The sequence below is a fragment of the Diabrotica undecimpunctata genome, chromosome 10, assembly GCF_040954645.1.
Source record: "Diabrotica undecimpunctata isolate CICGRU chromosome 10, icDiaUnde3, whole genome shotgun sequence".
In the NCBI taxonomy this organism is placed as follows: domain Eukaryota; kingdom Metazoa; phylum Arthropoda; class Insecta; order Coleoptera; family Chrysomelidae; genus Diabrotica; species Diabrotica undecimpunctata.
The window spans coordinates 11,847,969-11,869,691 of NC_092812.1; the positions used below are offsets into that span (position 1 = coordinate 11,847,969).

Consider the following 21,723-nt stretch of genomic DNA (forward strand, 5'->3'; position numbering starts at 1 on the left):
ATGCTTAAATTAAGGCAAATAACTCCACTCACTTTTATTATTACATATATAATTATATATGATTATATAAAAAAAAACGTTCACCTTTTGATCCTTTAGGTAACGATCCAAATAAATCGATAGCAAGTGTCTCGAAACGTTGCCAATACACAGGAGTTTGTAATAATCCACGTGCTTTCTGGTTGGACGCCTTATATATTTGACAATCTTTGCATTTATCAGTGGGCATCAAAAACAGCGCATGCCTGGAAAGAAGAATTTCTGAGCGATTCTTCTCAAAGTACGTTCAATGGCATAATGGTCAGCAGTTTGCGCATCATGATATTCTTTCATAATGGCCTAGACACTATTTAGCAGCAAAATCATCAAAAAGCATTGCGATCCCTCAAAACACGTTTTTGTCCGAAACTAATGCGCAATCTTAATAAATTTCTACAGCATTCATTTACATCTGAGTCTTTTGTACTTTGACATCAAATGTTCGTCAAGGTCTCTATTTTAGTGGAACGCAAATTATATGAATGGTTTTGCATGCAGTCACCACAAACTGTCCGAATTTAATTCCCGAAATACTTTGTTCTTTTTAGCGGGCGATCTGTCCATTAATTAAATATCGAAGCAGTTAATAAAATTACACTAGCGAAAGACAGTTCGAACTACTGCCGAAGCACTCCTTTCCTCGTAAACCCTTTGAGACTGAGAAATGGCGCGAACAAAATAGGTCACTGTGTTATACCGCTGAATTTTTCATTAAAAACATTAACACGCACTAAAACTTTTATTTATCCATATTAAGATTTCCTGTCACAAGTAGGGTGACAAATATATAGCAGGAACTTAATTATTAGGGATTTTAGGGTTTTTATAAGAAAATTATAAACATGGATAAAAAGATGTGAATTTATTGATGGTTTCACGACAAAATCTTAAAACTAACTATGCCTGATGAAACTGTGCATAGTATATCTTAATCTGTTGCCAAATAACGTTAACATAAACACATTCTTATACACTTCACTTTCGGCAAGGTAGCGATTTGACACATTCCATAGGCGTCACAGTCATAGAGGGTACGGTTTGTTCCAAATAATAATAAAAACAATTTATTTATACTAGATTAAAACACTCAAATTATTATACTTAACATTGGCGCCACATGATAGCAGATCAACAAAGTTTTGTTTTACATTTGTTAATTCATTGTTAAGTATACAATGTTAAATTAGTTTTTGGAAGTGGGATTTTATTTGTAACTGAAATTCGTAAAAATAGAATACAACTTTACAGCAGTAATAAATTCACCAAAAAGTTTTGCTGAAAACTGAGTTTTTTTATTCTTAAATAAATGGTTCCCTTTTAAGGACTCGTTTAAATGCTCAATTTGACCTATGAATCGCTTCGTGGGTCAGGGTACAGTGCTAGTTATATTATTAATTTAATTACTTAGTATGAACAAAAACTAACCAAACTTCTTATTTGTTAAAGGGTTTCGAAAAAGACACGTTTGAAAGAATATTACTTATGACAACAATACCAATGAAGATAATTTTTTTTTTAAATATTTATGTATTGGTACTGCGACCAATAAAATAAAAATAAATAGCAAACCATATAACCAGTACCATATACATTTTTGAAAAAATAAGTGTCTAATTATTATTATTAAGAACAATATTAAGTGTCTACGTTATTTTGGAGAAATGTTATACGAATTATACAGGGTGTTCCGGGGTGTACATTCCGGGGACAAAAATAAATTGATTGAATCCAACTTACCTTGGTAAAAAAATTTACATAAAAAAGTTACAGGCTTTTGAAGTTACAAAATAAAAATTGTTTTTTTGCATTATCTCCTAAACTACTTGACATTTTGTAATAAAAATGGACACGTAACTTTCTTGTTCTGACAGTATTTTTCATACAAAAGAAACAACAAAATCTAAGAGCACAGAAAAATTTTAAGGGGTGTATGCAGCCCTAAATCCCCCCAAACTTTTGAGTACGTTCAAATCAAATGAATTTTGTGGCATCATTAGTTTAACACATTATTTTTAAACCTTTTTTGCCTCTTATCACTTTTTCGAAAAACTAGTTGGCCATAAAATTATAATTAGTTTCTACGGATACAATAATTACAAACAGTTCCATCAATAATAGTCAATAATTTGAAGATATCATTTATTGTGTGAATACGACTAATATTAAAAATTTTGATATTACAATGGCTTACACGTTTCAGGAAATGGCAAATATGCATTTAACTTTGGGTAAGTTGGAACAGACTAAATTATGATTTCAATAAACTATCGGGAATATAGTAGGTGAATGTCAAGGAAATAGTGCAGCAGACGCAAGGCGTTATACAGTAAAATACCCCAATCGGAATACACACAATAGACGATTATTTCTGACCATTGATCGTCTTTTACGAGAAACGGGTACATTCCAACCGCAAGTTGCTGGCAATAGTGGCGGTCCAATAATGGATGCAACTGATGAAGACATTTTAGAAATCATTGTAGAAGTCCCTGGAACAAGTACAAGGTTAATAACTGCTCAACTAAATGTTCCTCACGTAAGGGTTTGGAGGCGTTTGAACGATCAGCTGCTTAAATCCTATCACTTAACAACGGTTCAAGAGTTATCGGTTGAAGATTATCCTAAAAGGATTGGATTTTGCGATTAGTTGTTAATAGAAATGTTAATTTTATTAGAAATATTTTGTTTACCGACGAGGCTATCCTCAGAAGAACTGAAATAACAAACCATCATAACGAGCACATTTGGGCCGACGAAAATCCTCACGCCAAAAAAAACGACTAATCACCAAAGGACTTTCAAAGTTAATGTTTGGACAGGAATTGTGGATAACAATCTAATAGGCCCAGTATTTCTTCCCAACAGTTTAAATGGTGATAATTACTTGCAGTTCCTGGCAAACGATTTACAAGAGTATTTGGAAGAAGTGAATATTGGAATAAGCCAAAATATGTGGTTTCTACAAGATAGCGCTCCACCGCATTACAGTAATGAAGTCCGGGAATACCTTTGCAGGCAGTATCCTGGTCGGTGGAATGGAAGGGGTCGTGACGCACCTATTTCTTGGCCACCCAGAAGTCCAGGTCTTAACCCCATGGACTTTTGCTTTTGCAATTTCGTCAGAAAAATGTGATTTTTCAGCGCATTCGGTTTTCCTTATTAAAACGATACCGAATGTGTATTGAAAAAAATGGGGGCCATTTTGAACATTTATAGAAATATCATATTTATAGAGGTTATAGACATTTTTTGTAGTTGTTAATTCATTTAAGCTATTGATTTAGTTGCACGTAATTTTTTAAGGGTTAATTAATGAAAAGGGTCGTAACCCAATAAAAACTGTTTTTTGAAAAAAGTGATGAGGCAAAAAATTTGAAAAATAATGTGTTAAACTAATGATGCCACAAAGTTCATTTGATTTGAATTTACTCAAAAGTTTGGGAGGATTTAGATCTGCACACCCCCCTTAAATTTTTTCTGTGCGCTTAGATTTTGTTGTTTCTTTTTTATGAAAAATGCTTTCAGAACAAGAAAGTAACGTGTTCATTTTATTACAAAATATCAAGTAGTTTAGGAGATAATGCAAAAAAAAAATTTTTATTTTGTAACTTCAAAGGGCTGTAACTTTTTTTGTGTACACTTTTGTACTAAGGTAAGTTGGATTCAATCAATTTATTTTTGTCCCCGGAATGCGGGATTTAATTTATGACATACCTTTTTGAAACACCCTGTATACTACAGATAGCTTTATTTATTTGATAAAACGTTGGTCTATAACTTTGCCAGAAGCGACATATACAGTGTGTCCGTAAAGTATGGAATAAATTCGATATTTCCTAAATGAAAAGCCTTTTTAAAAAAATCTAAAACATGTCGATTTTTAAATTTAGTGTTCTACATTTTACAATAAAATTTCATTATACAAGGTGATACACATTACAGTGACGACGTCATCGGCTCTTTTTTTAAATGTAACACCCTGTATTTTAAGACATTTTTAGATCGATAAAAATGAGCTGATTTCAAAAAAGTATAATACTCGGGTCTAATGGATATAATTTGAAAGATATGCGCTTAGAAAATAAATTATTTATTATCAATTGCAAAAAGTAGCCTACTACTAGTTTTTAGTGAAATGTAATTATTTTTAGTAACGTTCAATAACAATTAAGTAGTAGAATAATTGTATTAATTCGTGAATGTTCTGTATTATTGCTTAGAATTAATTTTAAGTAGAAATGAATTTGAGTGTAAAGCAAAGAATTGAAATACTCATGATGATTGGGTATGGAGACAAATCGCGAACTCAGATGGAAGTGTGCAATTTATTTAATGATAAATATCCAGAAATACCCATCACGCAATCAACAGTAAGTAAGATTGAAAAAAAATTTCGAGAAACTGGTACGGTTGAAAATGAACGCAAATCAGGTCGTCCCTCTGTAAATTATGTTACAACATTAGATGTTCTACTTGCTTTTGAAGAAGATGCACACACTTCTGTTCGTAAGGTTAGCAGTGATCTCGATGTTTGCAAAACAACTGTACACAAAGTACGTAAAAGTAAGTAAAGTAAGTAAAATGCACAGGTGTACAGGAATTAAACGAGGATGATCCAGATAAAAGAATACAATTTTGCGAAATGATGGATAACAGCCACCGAAACCCTCTCTTGGCTCAAAATATTATTTTTTCTGATGAGGCTACATTCAAATTAAATGGCGAGGTCAACTGTCAGAATTGTAGATACGGGGCAAAAGAAAACTCCAACTGGATGCGGGAACATCATATACAATACCAGCAAAAGGTAAACGTATGGGCTGGCATTGTAAGAAATAAAATCATTGGACCCTACTATTTCGAAGGTAATTTAAACGGGTTAGCATACCTTCAGTTCTTAAGTGGGTATCTCGTACCTACTTTAGTTAATTTATTTCCCAGTACAATTAATCTTGGAGGTTTTGATAAAAGTTTATGGTTTCAACAGGATGGTGCATTATGCTTTAGATGTTCGAAGGTACCTAAACGAAATTTTTCCGAACAGCTGGATTGGAAGACGTGGACATATTGAATGGCCAGCGAGGTCGCCAGATCTCAATCATTTGGATTATTTTATGTGGGGTCATTTAAAGAATGTTGTTTATAAAACGAAACCTGCAAATATTGGAGTCTTAAAAACAAGAATTAGTAAAGAAATAAACAATATTTCTCAAGAAGCATAAACAAGGTCCTACAAGAATTTGTACGTTTGGGTTACTGTCAAATACAAAAAGGGCTACAATTCGAACATTTAAGATTAAGTCATGTATTAATTACTGGATTACTTTCAAGTTATTTATTATAATTTATTAATATTATAAATCAATAAAAATTAATTTTCTAAGCGCATATCTGTCAAATTATATCCGTTAGACTCCCAGTATTGCACTTTTTTGGAATCGGCTCATTTTTATCGATCTAAAAATGTCTTAAAATACAGGGTGTTACATTTAAAAAAAGAGCCGATGACGTTATCACTGTAATGTGTAACACCTTGTATAATGAAATTTTATTGTAAAATGTAGAACATTAAATTTAAAAATCGACGTGTTTTAGGTTTTTTTAAACAGGCTTTTAATTTAGGAAATATCGAATTTATTCCATACTTTACGGACACACTGTATGTAGTTGTTTGTAAAACTGTACAAGTTAATTTTGAAATATATCGATCATTTTGCAAATTAATCTCTTGGAAACAACGCTTGAAGCAACCGTCGATTTGGCATGTCAGTTACGCGCTCGAAATCAATGTTCAATAAAATTTGTATCAGCTGGACAGTAAAAATTCGATATTTTTTTATCCAAATGTCCTATCGACAAAACTCAAGATGCGTTTTAAAGGCAAGGAATTCAGCTTTCGTATGCAGTTTTTGTTTTTCTTTCAAGTATAAACTCAGTTTTAATAAACGTGTTAAATAAATTAACGTGGCGCGATTTTTGCCATTTTATACGATTCTCGTATAAAATGGCCAAGAAAACCAAGTATATGTATTGTACTAGATCAGGCAACCAGATACCTAGACTATTAATTGATGATCTGGAACTGGAAGGTGTGGACACCTTCGTCTACCTGGGCTCTCTGCTGACCAAACATAACAATGTCAGCGAAGAAATTAAAAGAAGAATAGTGCTTGCCAATAAGTGCTATTATGGCTTAAGGAAACAGATGGCCCCAAAACTACCCAAAAAAATTAAAGTTACCATATATAAAACACTAATAAGGCCAGTGTTAACATACAGGTCAGAAACGTGGTCACTTACGCAGAACGACCAAGAATTGCTTAAACGTTTCGAGAGAAAAATTCTAAGGAATATATATGGAGAAGTCCAAGAACAGGGTTAGTGGCGTAGGCGCTACAACTTTGATTTATATAGAAGTTTTGGGGAACCTGACGTTGTACAATGTATTAAATTAGCACGCCCTCGATGAATAGGACATGTAATTAGGCGAGATGAAGATGCAACGATCAGAAAAATTTTCGACCGAAGAGGACCAGTGGGAGGACGAGCCAGAGGAAGACTAAAACTTAGGTATCATAGAGGATGATCTAAAATCCATCGGAATTAAAGCATGGAGAAGAGTTGCCAGAGACAGGGGCGAATGGAAGATTGTTCTGAAGAAGGCTTTGGCTCATAACGAACTGTAATGCCACTGATGATGATACGATTCTCGTGAGATCAATAAAATTGATCACTTTCATTGACCAGATGTAGTAAAATTTCCCTTTTTAGAGATCAGTCTTTAAAACCTATGGCATGAAATTTAAATTTTGAGTTGTGGTAACAAATATGAGGCATTTTAAATATGACTAAAAAACGCAGAATTTAATGTTTTACATTACAAACGATCACACGTCACGGGAAATGCATTTAAGAAGACGGTTTTGGATGTAGTATACTGCAGAAGTTTTGTTCTTTTGAAAAACGTACTAGTGTAATTATTAAAAAAAAGTTTTAAATGTTTTAGATCGTTTGTTGTGTGAAAGTTTAAAACCAGCGTTTTTTAATCATATTTCAAATACCTCAAATTTTTTGCCAAAACTCAAAACTAAAATTTTATGCTATAGGTTTTAAAGGTTAGGCTCCAGTAATCAAAACTTCATAGTGGCCAATCAATGAAGAGGATATTTGCTCCGTGCGTGACTGACGCGACATCTACCGCATTAATCTGAGAGTTTTGGACCTCCCAATTTGAAGTTAAACATATGTTAAGTAGATACGAAATTGACAAGTATTAATAATTAGTTTTTTAATTATATTTTTCAGTTTATGTACCAAATAAATTTAGTATTAAAAACTGGGTTTCTAAAAATTCATCAACTTTATCTTTTCAACCTCAAACAGAAAAGAAAGGAAAAAATCTAGTACTGGCAAATCAAGTTTTTGCATGTGGAAGAGCATGTAATTAAAAACAATAATAGTAAAAATTCAGCCTCATAAAAATGACGTTGCAGGGTTTAAAAGCCGCAGTCAGAGTAGATGGAGAACTGACTCCCCTGTTTAACATCAACATGGGAGTAAGACAGGGAGATGCCTTATCAACCATGCTATTCAACCTAGTTCTTGAGACAGTCATCAGAAAAACCAATATAACCGGCCATATAAACACCAAATCAGTACAAATTACTGCATATGCAGACGATGTAGCCATCATTAGTAGGAATAAGCCACGACTAATGGAAGTGTTCAAACAAATTGATCCTGAAGCAAGAAAAAGAGGTCTCAAAATAAACGAAGCAAAAACGAAGTATATGACAGTCAAAAGAATAACTGACAATGAAAATAATATCACAATAGACAACTATACTATCGAACGAGTGGATGCCTTTACATATCTCCGCACAGAAATCAATCAGAAGAACTCCGTAAGTAGCGAAATTAATGCACGTATTTCCAGCGGGAATCGTACATACTATGCTAATAAAAGATTGATGACATCGAAATTATTAGACAAAAGAACCAAAATGACTATATACAGAACACTGATTAGACCCGTAGTAACCTATGGATGTGAAACTTGGGTAATGACGAAAAAAGATGAAGCCCAACTCAGGACATTCGAGAGAAAAATACTGAGGAAAGTATATGGCCCGGTACAAGAGGAAGATGGCACATGGAGAATCAGGAGAAACGACGAGGTTATTGAGTTAAATGAATGTTATGACATTGTAATATTTGTGAAAAGTCAAAGACTGTCATGGCTGGGACATGTGCAGAGACAAAACGATGCAAACACAACAAAGAAAATGTTACAATGGAAGCCCATAGGAAGGCGAAAAAAAGGAAGGCCCAGAACGAGATGGTTGGATGACGTGGAAGACGACCTGAAAACAATGAACATAAGACAATGGAGAAGAAGGGCACAAGAGAGATCTGAATAGAAGGACATAGCCAGACAGGCAAAGACCCATCCAGGGTTATGAAGCCAAAAGAAGAAGAAGAAGAAGAATAGTAAAAATTATGATATAAAAGCTAGTCATCAGGCAGGCTGCAGTTAGCTTGAAGCCTTATGAAATATCATTTAAGGTAAATTATTTAAATTTTTCCTATTTCAATTGCATAAAAATGAAATTACGTGATATTTACTTTTTCATATTAATAGCACGAATCCACCTTTTTCTTTTCTGTAATTTATATGTAATATTTAGAAAACTATAAAAACTACACTCACTATTTTTGCTATTATTAGCACAATTAAATACGCAACATGTATTTGCACCCATTTTTGATAAAATTTATGCGTAAAACAATCCAAAAGGTCCAATTTTGTCATATTTCGCCGCTACGCACGCTGGCATCGTTTCAAGGTACCCCTACCATGGTCACGCACGGAGCGAATATTGTATTGATCTCGTGAGAATAATAAAAAATGGCAAAGATCGCGCCACGTTTATTTATTTAATACCTGTATAAAATTTGAGTTTATTTGCGCAAAATACAAAAACTGCATAAGAAAGCTGTACTCTTTACCTTTAAAAAGAATCTTGATTTTTGCCGATACGTCACTTGAATCAAAAGATATTGAATTTTTACCGTCGAGCTGATACAAATTTTATTGAATCTTTATTTCGCGCGCGTAGCTGATTGGCAAAATCGACTGTCGCTTCAAGCGTTGTTTCTAAGAGAACGGTTCATTCTGCTTAAAAAATGCTTATAAACAGTTTTGTTTAAAATTATCCCAGCTACATTTTTTATTTGAAACACTTTTATCTACGCTGTACAGATTCTGGGTCAATCGAATTTTTTGCGGTTTTACCCCCTTGCGAGGGGGGTTTTGGGGGAAGCCCGAGGGTAAAAGTGGTAAACTTTTTTGCATCTTTTTTGGGGTCCCAAAATTAATATTCTCTGCAAAATTCAGCTTGTTCGTATGATTTTTAAGAGATTTAGTGGCATTTTCGTCTCTGACGACAGGAGTATTTTCAAATTTATTTTTTCACAAGTCTTGCATGTGTCTTGTGTTACCAACTGAAGATATTAAGTGTTGGTATTTTCTTTACAAGCTTAGTACATATTACAGATAGTAATCCCAGGATTTACCTGACTATGAAATTTACTTACTTTACCTTTACTGGAAAATTTAGTAAATCACTTCCTCGATAAATAAATAACGCTACATATGAGTTATTGTGAAAATGATAGATTTAATTCACGTTTATGATTATGATAGAAGTTAAGAAACATTTAAACAAAAAAACAGTTTTTTTTTACATGGAGTTAAACAGTTTTTACAATGAAATCGTTTATGAAACACTACATTAAATTAAAAGAAAATTAATCACTTGACTATCACTACTTACTTCATCAGTATCAAATCTTTTTGATCTCCTAGGATTTATTTCAGGTGACGGTTTAATTTGCATTCGGCTGGCAATACCATGTGGTTTGTAGTCTTTATCTGTTTTATCGACAGGAGTATCTTTGGAGGTCGATGGAATACTCTCGTCCAATTTCTAAAAATATTGAGCGTATAGTAAGTTGTTTAGTTACGAGTATAACTTAACATAATCTATTCTAATCACACCTAAAGAATAGTAATTAAAAGTAAGTAATAGGATATTTTATCTAAACCTAAAGTGAAGCTGTATGCGAATAAGGATGCCAACGGTATTAAAATAAAAGTATAATTTTTTGCTTATAGAAATAAGAAGAGAACTGCGAGAAGAGCAAAAAGAGTATAGACTGAAATGAAGGAACTCAAGACAAGAAAAGGAAAAGCTCAAACAGGAAAACAGAGAAACCAAACAAAAAGTGGAAGAATTGGAAAATAAAATGGAAAAGGACAAAAGACGAAATAATATAATACTACAGGGAGTAGAAATAGATACATAAGACTAAAATGTAACAAAAGAACATGTACAAGATTTCTTAAGCAATGCCCTAAAAATAAATACAAAGATAAAGAGAGCAAGGAAAGTTGGAAATAAAGCCTGCCTATTGAACTTCTAAACGCAACGGACAAAGAAACAATAAGAAAAATAAAAGTAAACTGGGAGAAATTAAAGGAAAAGAAATATATATTAACAATGACATGGACAAAACTGAATGATACAGTGAAAGATCAGAATGAAGACAAAAGAATCAAAATCAGAGGGAAAAAATGTTGGACGTGTACGAACTCATCACTTTATAGCCCCCCATAAAATTATTAGACCATCCGAGATAGTAAACTGATCACCGGCATCCTTTGGAGATCGGTAAATTCATCACCAGGATTTTTGGCCCAAGGCGCTGGTTTCTAATGCAGAAGATTGCCTGTTAGCTGTTACACTTCTCGTTTATGTGGTAATTTATTAAATTCAGAACTTATTTTAAAGCAAATTGCTTTAACATCGATATTAATATCGGGTGTATCACGGTGTGGCCTATTAGACGTATTTGCCAATCTAAACGGTTTTGAGATCTGAAAATTCAGTTGCATAGGTTTTCGATAGTAAACTTTATAATGAAAAGGTTTTTCAGCATGTGCTGTTTCCGTTTACAACGGAAATAGTCCTCAACTTCATTATTTGATTTGCACTGCACTTTTATATTTCTCATTGAATTCTAGAGATACTTTTTTGAGCATACATTCGGTCCAAGTGATGCCGTTTTGGCGTTATTTGGCTTTCTTGAAAATAATAAGCGATTTTAGACACTTGGTAAATTTAAGATATCTAAAAAAAGAAGCTAAAAACTTAAGTGTGCACATTATTGCATAGAAGAGGAAAGAAACTTAATTTTCTACAAGCGCAAAGCTTTATAGTTTATGCAGGGTGTTTCACTCTACCACCGTTCACGAAACATGTAAATTGTGTCAAGTAAGAAAAATAGCGAAGGTCTCTAGAGTCAAGTGGCTTATCACCAAAAATTATTTTTGGCTATAGAAGATGTTGTATGTGTCATGATTTAGGTTGTTTTCTAAGAGAATCACAATTGAGGAGTCCAAATCCATAACACCACATGTCCAAAAATTTTTTTTTAAATAAGTGATGTTTCTAATTCGTCATTTTAAAATGCATTGCTTGTCATGTTTATTGCCGATCAAAAACCCACATTTCCAGTTGTAATATTAATTTAAAAGTAGGTGTTTAAGGAAAGAAAAATATTACGTAGGATCCTGGCCCAATAAGTGAAAACAACAACTGGCGAATTAGGTACAATAGAGAAATATACGAGCAATATAGCGAACCACCTCTAGCACAACATACTAAACTGCAGAGATTACGATGGGCAGGGCACGTGGTCCGCATGCATGAGAATAGAATCCCCAGAAAATTATTAAATGCAAGAATGCAGGGAAAAAGACCTGTTGGAAGACCTAAAAAGAGATGGGAAGATGAAGTCGATGAGGATGCCAGGAACTGCCTGGGAACGCGTTCATGGAAAAGAACAGCGGTAAATAGAGATGGTTGGAGAAGCCTGTTGAAGGAGGCCAAGGCCCGATTTGGGCTGTAGCGCCATTGGATGGATGGAGGTGTTTAAGGCAAAACCCCACATCTGATGTATGACGGTTATAGCAAAACCCCACATTTTCTATTCAGCCACAGAGGAGTAAGCATTTCAATCACGTAACTTAAATACATGGTTTTGATTTGATTGTTTTTGTTGACAGTACACAATCTAAACAGGTTAGTTTCAGAGAAAAATTATAATTTAATGTTGGTTTCTGCTTAATTGAGTGAAATTATGAGTTTAAATGAAGGTAATTTAAATAATGAATTAGTATTAGTTGGAAGAATAAGTTCTGGATCACGAAAAAGACAAAAGACAGTTACAAAGCGTCAACTTCTTAAGGAAAAGAGATACGCTGCTTCTTCTGGTGGTTGTGTGTTCATAGGTTGCTTACATAAAGGTAAAGCTTTTAAATGTTGTGAAGTTCGGCCTAGTGATGCCAGTGCATTTCGGAAGACACTTTATTCGAAACCCGAAAAACTTTTTCAGGACCAATTAGTTGGGAGGTTCATAATAACAAAAAACGTTCAACGTCGGAGGTCCCAACAATCTTGCTTAGGCCTAGGTTTACAACAAGCAAAATCCAAACCAAAATCGACTTCCGTTACCTACCGATTTCCTCTTACTTCTGGGGGTAGCGTAACTGTGTGTAAATCTTTCTTTTTGCACCTTACTCAGTTTACATCAGAAAGAGTTCGACGACTTGTATCAAAACTAACAACTAACCAAGGACTAGAACACAACAGAGGAGGCGATAGAATAAGCCAAAGATCACTGGTTAAGAAGGAGCAACAAATCAAAAAGATTATATTTAAGTAGTGATCTTTCCATACGAAAACTTCACGATTTATAATGCTAGTGCAGAAAATCCCCAACTCCAAGTAAAGTTATCAATGTTTCGTAAAATATTCTGCTGATAGTTCAATTTTGGTTTCAAATCTCCGGCATCTGACGTCTGTGGGTACTGTGCCATGATGGACTATAAAATTAAAAATGCTACAGGATCTCAAAAATAGACACTTTTTACTAAAAAAAGAATACACAAGAAAAGGGCAAAGTGTTTCTATGACCTAATGAAACAAACCAAAGAAAAAGAGAAAACTTTGTGCTTTGACATGCAGCACTTCCTCGAACGCCTGTTCAACAGGCTTTTTATGCCAGACAATTAAGTCTTTACAATGTTTGTGTAACAGATATTAAAAATGACAACACCCCATACTTTTATATCTGGACCTAACAGCAAGCAAGCAGGGCGCGGTTCAACCGAAGTAGCTTCTGCTCTTCTTAGTTATTTTCAATCAGATGACCTTACAGATGTGATCCACCTGAGATTGTTTTGTAATGGATGTACAGGCCAGAACAAAACAATCATGTGCTTCATACTTTAATGTACTTTTTAGCAGCCCACGAGGCACCTTCACACATATTACTATTAATTTTCCTGCCAGGGGCCATTCTTTTTTACTAGCCGATAGGGTTTATGGAAAAGCCGAGAAATTGTTGCGGAAGAAACCTATTCTTATTGATAAAGAAGAGTACCTTGAAGAATTTAAAAAAGTTGGAACTGTGAAGGTACTTGGAACAGATTGGTCCCTGAAGGATGTAAAGTCACTTGCTAATAATTATTTAAAACACTTACCTAAAATCAGTGACACAAAAAGAATTTTCATTGAAAAAGTTGTGACAAAAACAAAGTACAGGTATGGGTTAAAGCCAATGAATTCTATCGGTTTGAACAAGAGCTACACAAATACAGCCTTCTAAAGCAACACACGACTTGGAAAAAAATTCTGGAAAATACTCTTGAAGAAATTCATTTAGTTCATCCCGTAAGTGAATCAAAAAAGAAGAATGTGAACGAACTGTTAACTATTCTTTTTGATGCAAACTGGCAAGATATTGAAAGCCTTCTTTGGTACAAAAACCTTATTGTTGCTCCAAATGTAGATGGACCTGAAGAAGAAGAGGAAGTTGTTTGTGACTGTTTAGAAGGAGACTGTGCCCATCACTTCTAATACCTAGACTATTATCTAAAGGTTTCACTATAACATAAGGTTTCACTGTAATATTGTGAAAAAGGGTAACTATTTTATTATAATAAATAAAATTTTATGTTTCATATTGTGAAGAACAAATTTTTTACTTTGCTTACTAGTTTGTTCAATACTGAGTCCAACCCTACACTAAAATAAATAATCTTATGCTAAACTATAGTAAATTGATTTGATCAAAACACCACATATCCAAACCCCACATCTAAAAACTTTTATATTATATTTTTAATTTGTTATACCACTTTCTACACAAGTAAGCAGTTTTCTTAGCTCATAAACTAATACTGAACTATAAGTATATTACATAAAATATGTTTTGGTGAAATAATGTAGATGCATCGGATTTTTTGCTCTCCTGAAAAAATAGCCAATGTGGACATGTGGGGTTATGAAAATTACCTCCTCACTTATCTTCTTTTAGTAGAATGTGGTTAAATATTTTGCATAGATAGACAATGGAAATTAGCAGGAAATTAAAAGTTACCAATATGCCCGAATATTAAAAAATGTTAATTATATCCAGTAGCTATAAACATGTGTAACAAAGGTTAGAAAATTCAAGGTATAATTTAAAATAATAACTATGGTTTGAAATGAAATGCTTAATTTAGAAAACTTACTAGATACTAACTAAACTAAAATTTTACTCACCCCCTCAAATGTCTTGCCAGATTTAAATAAATCATATGGGTACAGAAGTCTTTCATAGTGCATTTTCAGTGTAGCTCCAACACCCTTTTTTTGGAAACCCATCGAGTCTGCTACTTCTTTCCACTTTCTTTCTTTAATTACATTTTCAAATCCACCTTAAAGCAAACGAGACAAATACGTAACTTCTTCGTTCCCATTTCCCCTTCACATGGTACTCAAGCACCACTAGATAATATTCAAGATACACTTGAGGTGATTTTTTAGCTTAAAGTGTTAACTTTCAAGACAAAAGGTGTTCTTAAAATAACCGAAATAAAAATTAAACGAATTTTACTTTTAAGGAGTATTCGCATCTGACCTGTCAATATGGAAGAAAATGGAAAGCAACTACAGAAAAACTTTAATACGATTGAACTATAGAACAAGATTTTTAAGAAATGCAGAATGACATTAAATAAAAATAAAATTATGACAGTAGGTAATTTATATTTTTCTTTGCATCAACAACTCCCTTCGTCACCTGAATATATATTTAAATATAACCTACCAAAGCGAGATATTTCTATTAATGTGATATTAAAAAGTCAACAGGGAAATATGCAGCACATCTGCATAAATTAGGAATAGTGAATTCACCAGTTTGCTTTTATGATGTTTATATTAGAGATCTGAATAATATTTTCCTGGAATGCAAAATTAACGAAAGATATACAGGGTGCGGCAGATAAACGGCCAATTAGAAATATCTCGAGAACTAAAGGTAACTGAATCATGAAAATTGGAATGAAGGGGTTTTGAAGAGTGACCTATTTATTGAAAATATTTTCATCTATTTGCTACTATTTATTGAAAATATTTTCATCCATTTGCTACTTCCGGTTATACCGGAACTTATCTTAACTTATTCCTATAACTTCGTTTTTTTTAATGGGACACTCTGTATATTTTTCAATTTCTAGAAATATTTACGTTATTCTTAACATTTTTGTTAATACTTCCCTATATCTATTGTAAACCGTTTTTGATTTTTTTGAATTTGAACGGTTTTTATATGAAAATTACACTTTTGTACCATGTATATAAAGTTTAATATCCCCTGATGTAATTTGAATATAAGTTTAAATTCCTAATAAACTTATTAACCAGATACAGCATTATCGTTTACAGTGTAAAGTTGCCTTTTTTTTGGGTGCTGTCAAAATTGGCATGAAACCGGCATCCTAAATTTTTGCATATCTCCTTTTTTTCAAATTGGACACCCTATATATGATTCATTATTTTGAAAAAAATATGTTTTTCACAATCAATCTGTATTAGTATTTTCTATACCTATCTCTTGCAGTTTTCAAATAAATTACCTTTATGCATTTTTTTCTCGAGATATTTCTAATTGGCCGTCTATTTGCCACACCCTGTATAGACCAATTATATTACAGTCAACAACAAGAACAAGTACCTTCCAATTAGTATAGAGTATTTACTAAGTCCATGATATGAGAATAATTAAATTACTGATTGACTATTTGAAAGAAATAAATATTGCCATTTAAATGAAACAATGATAGATATAAAAAACTAATAGATCATGCTAAAAAATAGAAATCTGAGGCTATCGGACCTGCTTCCAAGCCATATTCTTTCTCTCGCACACACAGTAGGTAAGTAAGAAATATAATATATGTAGAACAAATTAGGTATTTTCAGTAAATGGAAGTAGAAAGAGAAGAGAATAATTTTAATACATAAAAATTAAATTTCTATCATGAAGTGAATAAATTTATAGACGGCAAAAAGACGAAATAAATAAATCGGTGGTTCAAGTCAATTTTAATAGTTACATTCGAAACGAACTTCATCAAAAAGATCAAAAGCGTAAGAAAAAGAGTAAAACAAACAAAAAGAAGAAGACTAAAAATTAAATTACCGCTACAATTAATCGAAAAAAGATAATTAGATTGATGAGCTACTTACAAAGGTAGACAAGTACAAGACCAATGAAACAAACTGACAAGAAGCCAAGAAAAAAAAACAGAAAGGAAGATAATGACAAACATGAGACGGAAACCAAAAAATTAGAAGGAAAATTCGGTAAATAATGTGGTATATTCACATATTTAACAGACATAAACAAACTCCTAAAGAGTGGTAATAAGCTGGATACCAAAAGGTAGAAGATCAGAACAGGAGGGCTAAGCAATAAGGAAACAAACATGAGAAAGACATAACAAATTATGTGAAAAAAATAGCAGCAATAATTGTAAAAGATAACCGATGAACCGCTTTCCCATGAACACCGAATTGCCAGATTTAATTTTGCACTAGAAACCGAAATTAAACACCGAATTAATCAGAGACGTAAAATTGTAGGGTGTGTGAACTCCTTATAGTGGGATCGCAACATTTCCAAAAGGAACAAAAAAAGAATAGGGCAAACCATGGTTGAATCAGATCTTTGTTATGGCTCTGAAGTATGGACAATTAATGCAGACCTGAACAGAAGATTGTTGGCAGTTGAAACGGATTATTTGAGAAGAAGTGCTAGAACATCAAGGCTGGAAAGGAAGACCAACAAATCTATAAGAAATAACATGAATGCTACAGAAACGGTCATTGACAGAATAGAAAGAAGAGGTTTAAAATGGTTTGGACACCTATTGAGAATGCCTGACGAACGTTGGCCTCAAAAACTTGGCTTCCACAGATAGAAGCCCCCTGGAAGAAGAAAAAGAGGTAGACTTCGACGCTGTTTGGAGGAGGAACATGCCTTGGGCCAGGAGGATTGGTGAAGGAGAAGGGGAATACGGCGTGTAATCGGCGGATCCTTTAATATATTATATATATATATATATATATATATATATATATATATATATATATATATATATATATATATATATATATATATATATATATATATAAATCGCCCGCTTACTGTCAAAACCTGACAAGTATCAAATTAGTTATTTTGAGATAACCGCAATTAAAGGTTTTAGATAAGGATATCGATAATATAAAACTATGATTTTTTTTTTGTTTTTTATTTTTACAAAATGTAACTAAGAATCACATAATAATACTTAAAATCAATACATTACGGTTTTGATTAAAAACTTAATTAAACAATTATAGTTTTAGCAAATTGTAAGTTGTTGCGTTTTGTCAGTAGCAAAATCGAGAATTGGATAAGTTGGCGAACGAAATAATTGACTTAGCTCTTTTAATTGTCTAACTAATCTTCATTATCTGAACTGTCTTGTATGGTATGATACTCCTCCGGTATGGTAAGGTTCTTGCATAGTTTCAGCTATGCTGATCTTTCTTTCTTCGCCACGCTTATAGGAAGTGGTTGTTGATAAAGTCTTTTTAAAACCTTTGGCAGTATTGGTGACTCCTTAATATTTGAGTTGTTGGTGAACTTTTTAGTTCTTAGGTTTTTGTAGAGCATGATTTTATGGGATTAATCTCTTTTATTGGTCCTTCAAAAACATTATTGCAATCAAAATTATCCGAAAGGGCATAATTGTAATAAATCCGACCAAAGTTTGCCTGTAGGAGTAAGTGTTACTAGGAAAATCTTATTTCCTTGGACCATTTCTCCTTTAACATTGCAGCGAGTTTTCTCCTCCCTATCTTCTTATAAATCACATTAGTTTAAGTTTGTGTTCCTAAAGATTTCCCAAAACTATATTTGCCTCTAAATTTCCCCCATTCATTTAAATTTAAAAGGAATAAAAAATCCCAATAAATAGTAACAAATTTACTTCTTAAGAAAATTCTAAAGTCATGCGAATTTGATATATAATTAAATTAATATAAGATTCTACTCTACTAGTCCATGGGAGATTTATAATGGGTGATTTGACACTTTTAATATGTGCAAAAAGGCGCAAGAAATAATTATACCATATAGGTCAACTGCAAGTAGTTTACTTGATAAACAAAGGAAATATCATAGTCAATCAACAAGACAAACTGGAGAGGTGGAGGGAATAAATTGAGAAACAGTTTGATGACGAAAGAACAGAAATACAAATCTAAAATATATCGAATGGTCCAAACATAACCTTCGACGAAATGGAAAGAGCTATACAACTATCAAAGAATAGGAAAGCAACCGGATCAGATAAATTTTTCAGTGATTTTCAGATATACTTAGTATCGGAAGGAGTGTAGGTTTTTACTGCCCGTCTTTTATAACGATACATTGGCTTTCAGGTTTATCGGCTATGGTCTGGAATTATTATTGTCTTAATCTGGATCTTAATCAAGATGAACTTAATCAGAATCCAGTCAGTCGCCACCTGGAAGTCAAATGATCTTTGGTAATACCTTTCACAGTCCTAAGCCAGAACCGCATGAAGAAATAATTCCAGGCCAGCGCCTATAAGCCCAAAAACCAATGCATCGCATATCAGGCAGGAGGGGTATGTAATTGAGTAAGTTTTAAAAATATAAAAAAAATGCTTCTTGTTATACCCAATGCGCTATACCCAATGTTGGACGCAGGTCGCTTGTTTGCACATTTAAACAAATCGTTAGTACTTATGGTTAAATAAGTCACAATTTTAGTGAAAAATACTCTATATTTGATATTTAGATTTTCACCTCGGAAATTGTTAAACAAATTATTTTGTTTTAATACTCGGAAATAGAAAAATTCTTGTAATAGTTTAATTTAAAATATATATATATATATATATATACAGTGTCCTATATTTCGGCTATCAAAATAAATACAAATTTGAAGTTTTGCGTAGTTATACAGGTTGAACGTTCACATTTTTAGATAAGATACTCAACTAAAATTTAAATTGTAAACACGACCTACTGCGAATCCATAAACCGGGCAAATTTTCGACATTTTCGAGATATCGGAAAAAGTGATTTACAAAAGTTGTTCAAAATATTATTCTAACCTCACATACCAAACTTCATGACAAAATTAGCACTTTAGTTTTTCATTATTTTGGTCAATACCTACAAAAAATTATTTTTATATTCGATAAATAGTGTGTCATATAAATAATTTGACATGTATCAAATCATTAATGTCAGTCACATTAACTTTCAGTTAATCCGATTGTTTGGAGATTTTGCTTGTAGTAGAAGAGAAGTTCTTACATACATTAAAAGAAGGTGATGAGAACATAAGATTAGATTATTGTTATTGGGCTCAAGGGAATTTTTTTAATGACAGGCATTTTCTGTATAAGATTATGTTTACCGATGAGGCTACATTCATCACTAATGGGATTGTATCATCTCAAAATTGTAGATACTGGGTCAAAGATAATCCCCACTGGGTTATAAATTGTAAAGATCAATATTCCCAGAAAGTTAATGTCTGCTGTGGTAGACCAAATAATAGGTCCTTTTTTCTTTAATGAATCAGTAAATGTTGGTCGCCTAGTTCACTTTTTCGATGGGGAATTATGGGATGCTATAGAAGATCTTCCTCTCAATGTAGGACAGGATATGTATTTTCAGCTAGATGGTGCATCCATCTACAATTAAATGATTGTTCGTCAATGGTTAAACTAAAAATATTTCCCATGCGCGGGATAGCAAGAAACAGTCCTTTGAACCCTGTCCTCCGAGATCCCTTGATATTACATTACTGGATTTTTGAAGTTATACTTCTATACGCGCGGTCGACGTTCGAAATTTGCACGGGAGTAAATCGGTGAAATCATTACACATGTAAGATATGAGTAAGAGAGAGACAGAATATATATTTTCTCTCTCTTTCTCTATCGGGAATAAAAATGTTCCTTTTGTATAATATTATATATATATATATATATATATATATATATATATATATATATATATATATATATATATATATATAATAAGAGAACCGTCCCCTGGCCCCAGTCGTAGTAGTGAACTAGAAGTGACTAGTGAGTGTAGTAGTGTCTGGGGTCTCGGGAGACTGAGACCTCGGAAGCCCTGAAGAAGACATCAGAGAGGATGTCGAAAGCTCGGCAAAATGGATATCGACGCGGTTCAACCCGGAAGACTGGTGAGTTTAATATTAATTTTGATAATAGTATTAATCTTAGCTCTAAGTTTAATTGTACTAACCGCGGAAATCTTTCCGAACATATATATATATATATATATATATATATATATTAATATATATACACACACATTTTTTGAAGTTATACTTCTATATGCGCGTTAGACGTTGGACATTTGTGTGTATTCGTATATATTGAGTGAATCGGCAAAATCATTACATATGTACGATATAGGTAAGAGAGAGACAAAAGATATATTTTCTCTCTCTTTCTCCCTCGAGAATAAAAATGTTCCTTTTGTAAACATATTTAATATTTATTAATATTATTATTTTGTTATTAATATTAGTATCATGATAAATTAAACATGCGTAAGTTATGTATATTGTCATTTTTAAATACTTATGAATATTGCATTTTAATTTGTATTGTATTATAATATTGAATTATGTGGCAGTGTATTGTATTGTATTTTTATATTAATACTAAAATTAACAATGAATTTTACTGCAGAGTACGTGTAAAAAATTTTTTTGCATTCAACTCCTTTTATACATATATGAAATTAAAAATATATATTTTCATGAAAATATTGATTCAATCCTTCATTTACTTATTATACTGCTATTACAGGTCAAATGTTTATATACAGCAAACGATGCACCATATACCTGTATACCTAATTATTTTTCTCCTTCTGCGCTCTCTTACCTATAGCATTACGTATATAATGATTGTGCAGATTGACTCCCATATAAATTTGTAACGACGAATACGTGTATAGAAGTATAACTTCTACCGACAGTCCCACTGGACTGGCACACCCGTTTTTTTATTTTTGGGGAGTAATAAAAAATAAAATTTATAAAACAAGGCCTAGAAATCGAATTGAATTTTGTGTTAAAAATAAGACAACCCTGCCAAGAAATCAGCATCCCAGAACTTAGACGAATATCCAGACATAATCGTAAAATAATTAAAAA

At 32.7% G+C, this 21,723-nt stretch overlaps 1 protein-coding gene across 2 annotated transcripts in view; it reads right to left on the reverse strand.

Moving 5' to 3' along the window:
* The window catches only part of LOC140451582 (lysine-specific demethylase 5-like), a 94,683-nt gene that overhangs the window by 54,265 nt on the left and 18,695 nt on the right, over window positions 1-21,723 (reverse strand). For both annotated transcript variants that reach the window (XM_072545419.1, XM_072545417.1), the window contains exons 4-5: window positions 14,715-14,869; window positions 9,876-10,028 (exon numbers count right to left, since the gene is read on the reverse strand). In XM_072545419.1, coding sequence (XP_072401520.1) covers window positions 9,876-10,028; window positions 14,715-14,869 — 308 coding nt within the window. The remainder of the gene's footprint in view (window positions 1-9,875; window positions 10,029-14,714; window positions 14,870-21,723) is intronic.